This window comes from Mandrillus leucophaeus, unplaced genomic scaffold (genome assembly GCF_000951045.1).
Source record: "Mandrillus leucophaeus isolate KB7577 unplaced genomic scaffold, Mleu.le_1.0 Scaffold11, whole genome shotgun sequence".
Taxonomy (NCBI): domain Eukaryota; kingdom Metazoa; phylum Chordata; class Mammalia; order Primates; family Cercopithecidae; genus Mandrillus; species Mandrillus leucophaeus.
The window spans coordinates 99,775-103,673 of record NW_012099209.1 but is presented as its reverse complement, the minus strand read 5'-3'; the positions used below and the strand labels follow the sequence as shown (position 1 = coordinate 103,673).

Here is a 3,899-nt window from a genome sequence, read left to right as displayed (position 1 = left end):
AGCCAGTCACCGGCCGGGCATATTAGCTCATGCCTGTAATCCCAGCACTTTGGGAGGCCGAGGCGGGCAGATCACCTGAGGTCAGAAGTTCGATACCAGCCTGACCAACATGGAGAATCCACATCTCTACTAAGCACACAAAATTAGCAGGGCGTGGTGGCGCATGCCTATAATTCCAGCTACTTGGGAGGCTGAGGCAGGAGAATCGCTTGAATCCGGGAGGCGGGAGGCGGAGGTTGTGGTGAGCAGAGGTTGCACCATTGCACTCCAGCCTGGGCAACAAGAGCGAAACTCCGTCTCAAAAAAAAAAAAAATTAAATTAATAAAAATAAATTTACCAAAAAAAAAAAAATCTTACCGAAAATAGTTTTCTTTCTTCTTCCTCACTGACATTAACACTGCTGAAGCCTTGACTCGTCTTTTTTTCTCTAGAAGAGTCCATCAAGCTTCCTAGCAATACTTTCATTTCTTCTTCGTCACTGTCTGGAGAATCAAATGTTCTAGCAGGTTCTTTCTGTTTGGGGGTTTGCAAAGTCCTCTCTTTCCCAACAGGTCCTTCAGGGGATATGTTTTCAACAGATGGTTGTTTCTTCTTTAGAAACCTACTAACCTTTGGGTTCTGTGCATTATTTTTGGTGACAGGAAGTTCACGGGCTTGATTCTGGGAAGTTTTGTCTGTGTTCTGGGACGCAAGTTCGATTGCATCCCGGGAGAGGATTCTGTCAGCTCTCTTTGGAAGACTGGCGTTGGTGGTCGTTGAGTCAGATTCTGTGTGAGACAAATTCCTCTGCAGCTTCCGATTCATGATCCGGGTTTCCAGCTGGGCCAGCTTCCTGAGTGCGGCATTGGCTCGGACCCTGGAGTCAGTGGTGGGCGGTCTACTTGAGGCAAGGCTGGGTCCACTCCCCAGTACAGGGTTCTCTTTTAGGAGTAAGTGTTTCTCACCTAGAGTTTGGTTTCTTTTTAGAAATCTGCTATGACCAGGTGCTATTTTGGTAAGATTTCTACTGATCTGGAAGTTTCTGATTTCTTCCATTGTTGAATCTTCTAAGGAAGTGTCACTGAAGTCACCAAAAACATCGCGTATGGGACAGCTGGCTTTCCTTGCAGAAGCCATTCTGTGGGGGAAGGGGAGACAATTTTGCATAAGAGTACCTGCTGTTTGGGCCGGGCGCTGTGGCTCACGCCTGTAATCCCAGCACTTTGGGAGGCCCAGGCGGGTGGATCATGAGGTCAGGAGATTGAGACCATCCTGGCTAACATGCTGAAACAATGTAACTATCCATTAATTAGTGAATGGATTACAAACTATGGTCCATCCATACAGTGGAATACTGTTCAGCAATTTAAAAAACAAATACTAATATAATAGCATGCAGGAATCTCAAATACATCATATGAAGGGAAAGTAGCCAAGCCGGGCCCGGTGGCTCACGCCTGTAATCCCAGCACTTTGGGAGACCGAGGCAGGTGCATCACGATGTCAGGAGTTCGAGACGAGCCTGACCCACATGGTGAAACCCCGTCTCTACTAAAAATACAAAAATTAGCGGGGCATGGTGGCATGCGCCTGTAATCCCAGCTACTCAGGACGCTGAGGCAGGAGAATTGCTTGAACGTGGGAGGAGGAGTTTGCAGTGAGCTGAGATCACGCCATTGCACTCCAGCCTGGGTGACAGAGCACGACTCTGTCTCAAAAAAAAATTAAAAAAAAGGAGCCAGACACTAAACTCCACACACCCTATCATTTCATCTGTAAGAACTGTCAAGAAAATGCAAACCAATAAACTCAGAAAGCAGATCAGGCCGGTGCTGTGGCTCACGCCTATAATCCCAGCACTTTGGGAGGCCAAGGCTGGCAGATCACGTGAGGTCAGGAGCTCGAGATCAATGTAGCAAACATGGTGAAACCCCATCTCTACTAAAAATACAAAAAATTAGCCAGAGTGCAGTGGCATGATCACAACTCACAGCAGCTTTGACCTCCTGGACACAAGCAATCCTGCCTCCCGCCTCAACATCCCGAGTAGCTAGGACTGTAGACGCGAGCCACTACACCTGGCTAAATTTTTATTTTTATCTTTTTGAGAGATGGGGTCTCGCCATGTTGCCCAGGCTGGTCTGGATCTCCTGGCCTCAAGTGATCCTCCCGCCTCTGCCTCCCAAAGTGCTGGGATTCCAGGCGTGAGCCACCACACCCTGCCTGACGCAAAGTTCTAAAGCTGGATGAACTGGATGATGGCGACGACTTCACTGCTTTGTAGATTTACTAAAAATAACGGAGTCGTCAGCTTAAAAGTGGCGAACACTATGGTATGTAAATAAAGGCTCAACAAAGTTGTTAAAAACCAACAAACCAAAATTTGAAAACCCTGGCGCCCCTCAGACCATCCTGCTCTTCTCCCCAGCTATGAAGCGACCCGCCCAGGACCACGCTCCAATGCGACCCGCCCAGGACCACGCTCCAATAGACTCCAGGCAGGGAGACTGAAGCGCGGGACCATCCTGCAGCTGCCCAACCAGCTCAGCCACGGAGAAGGCCCCATTTCCCCGTATCCCCCTCGCGAGCCCGGACGCCCAGCCAGGTCACCTCCCCACCAGCCCTGCCGACCTCCTCCCACGCCGTCCATTCGCAGAGGCAGCCGCCACATTCAGGCCTGAGGGACCGGTTGCCCTGAGCAACAGAGCCAGAGCAGAAGAGACTACATCTCCCGGCAAGCACCGCGTCCCGCAGACCAATGGCGTCCCGAATCACAATCGCGAGGCATCATGGGAGCGGTAGTTCCCAGACGGACCCGACGTGCCCAGCGCCGCAGCTACCAATGGGACCCTCAGGTCATAATCGCGAGTTGTGACGGGAGTTGTAGTTTCAGGACTCGCCTGAAGAGCCGCAGAGAGCGCCGGGAGCTAAGGGGCGGCGGCGACCGGAAGCGCAGTGCAAGCCCCCATGGCCGGGGTTCGGGTGCCCCTCTGGGGCATCTGCATGCTGCGAGTGGCGCTGGCTACCGTCTATTTCCAAGAGGAATTTCTAGACGGAGGTGAAGGGGCCACGCCCGTAGTGGCAGAGGTGTAAGCTCCCCCATCTGCGCCCCCCAAGGCTGGGCAGAGTCGTCGCGGGGTCGACGGCAGCGAACTCTTGAATCCTCGAGGGTCCCCCTCACCCTTCCCTTAGGCCAAATTAACCATTATCACCTCTAACCGGTGTTATTTCCCCCTCCCCACAGAGCATTGGAGAAACCGATGGGTGCAGTCCACCAATGACTCCCGATTTGGGCATTTTAGACTTTCGTCGGGGAAGTTTTATGGTCATAAAGAGAAAGATAAAGGTTAGTGTAGAATCAGGACCAAATTGAACCTAATGTTACATCTCCATAGCACCCTCTCAAGGTAGTTGTGGCACAGCCAAACGCTTTTATTCCCGATTTACAGATGAAGACCTTAAGGCAAAAGTAAAACTTAAGGCAAAGAGCTCCTTACCCTTGTTTTTTGTTTCCTCTCTCTTTTCTTTCTTTTTTTCTTTTTTTTTTTTTTTTTTGAGACGGGGCCTTGCTCTGTTGCCCAGGCTGGAGTGCGCCGGTGCGATCTGAGCTCACTGCAACTTCCACTTCCCGGGTTCAAGCAATTCTCCTGCCTCGGCCTCCCGAGTAGCTGAGACTACAGGCGTGCGCCACTGTGACCAACTAATTTTTGTACTTATTAGTAGAGACAGGGTCCACGTTGGCCAGGCTGGTCTCGAACTCCTGACCTCGTGATCCACCCGCCTCGGCCACCCAAAGTGCTGAGATTACAGGCATGAGCCACTGCACCCAGCCTCCTCTCTCCTTTCTTTATTGCCGAAGATTACTTTTTTTTTTTTTGAGACGGAGTCTCTCTCTGTCCCCGTGGCTGGAGTGCAGTGG

The 3,899-nt window shown here is 51.1% G+C and overlaps 2 protein-coding genes across 3 annotated transcripts in view; one reads left to right on the top strand and one right to left on the bottom strand.

Annotated features, from left to right (window-relative positions):
- The window catches only part of LOC105546596 (chromosome unknown open reading frame, human C19orf44), a 36,416-nt gene extending 33,651 nt beyond the window's left edge, over positions 1-2,765 (bottom strand). For both annotated transcript variants that reach the window (XM_011989861.1, XM_011989856.1), the window contains exons 1-2: positions 2,612-2,765; positions 359-1,118 (exon numbers count right to left, since the gene is read on the bottom strand). In XM_011989861.1, coding sequence (XP_011845251.1) covers positions 359-1,117 — 759 coding nt within the window. In that variant the 5' untranslated portion in view covers position 1,118; positions 2,612-2,765. The remainder of the gene's footprint in view (positions 1-358; positions 1,119-2,611) is intronic.
- Positions 2,766-2,882: 117 nt separating this feature from the next.
- The window catches only part of CALR3 (calreticulin 3), a 98,301-nt gene continuing 97,284 nt past the window's right edge, over positions 2,883-3,899 (top strand). The window contains exons 1-2 of the mRNA XM_011990980.1: positions 2,883-3,038; positions 3,225-3,326. Of these exons, the coding sequence (XP_011846370.1) occupies positions 2,948-3,038; positions 3,225-3,326 (193 nt within the window). The 5' untranslated portion in view covers positions 2,883-2,947. The remainder of the gene's footprint in view (positions 3,039-3,224; positions 3,327-3,899) is intronic.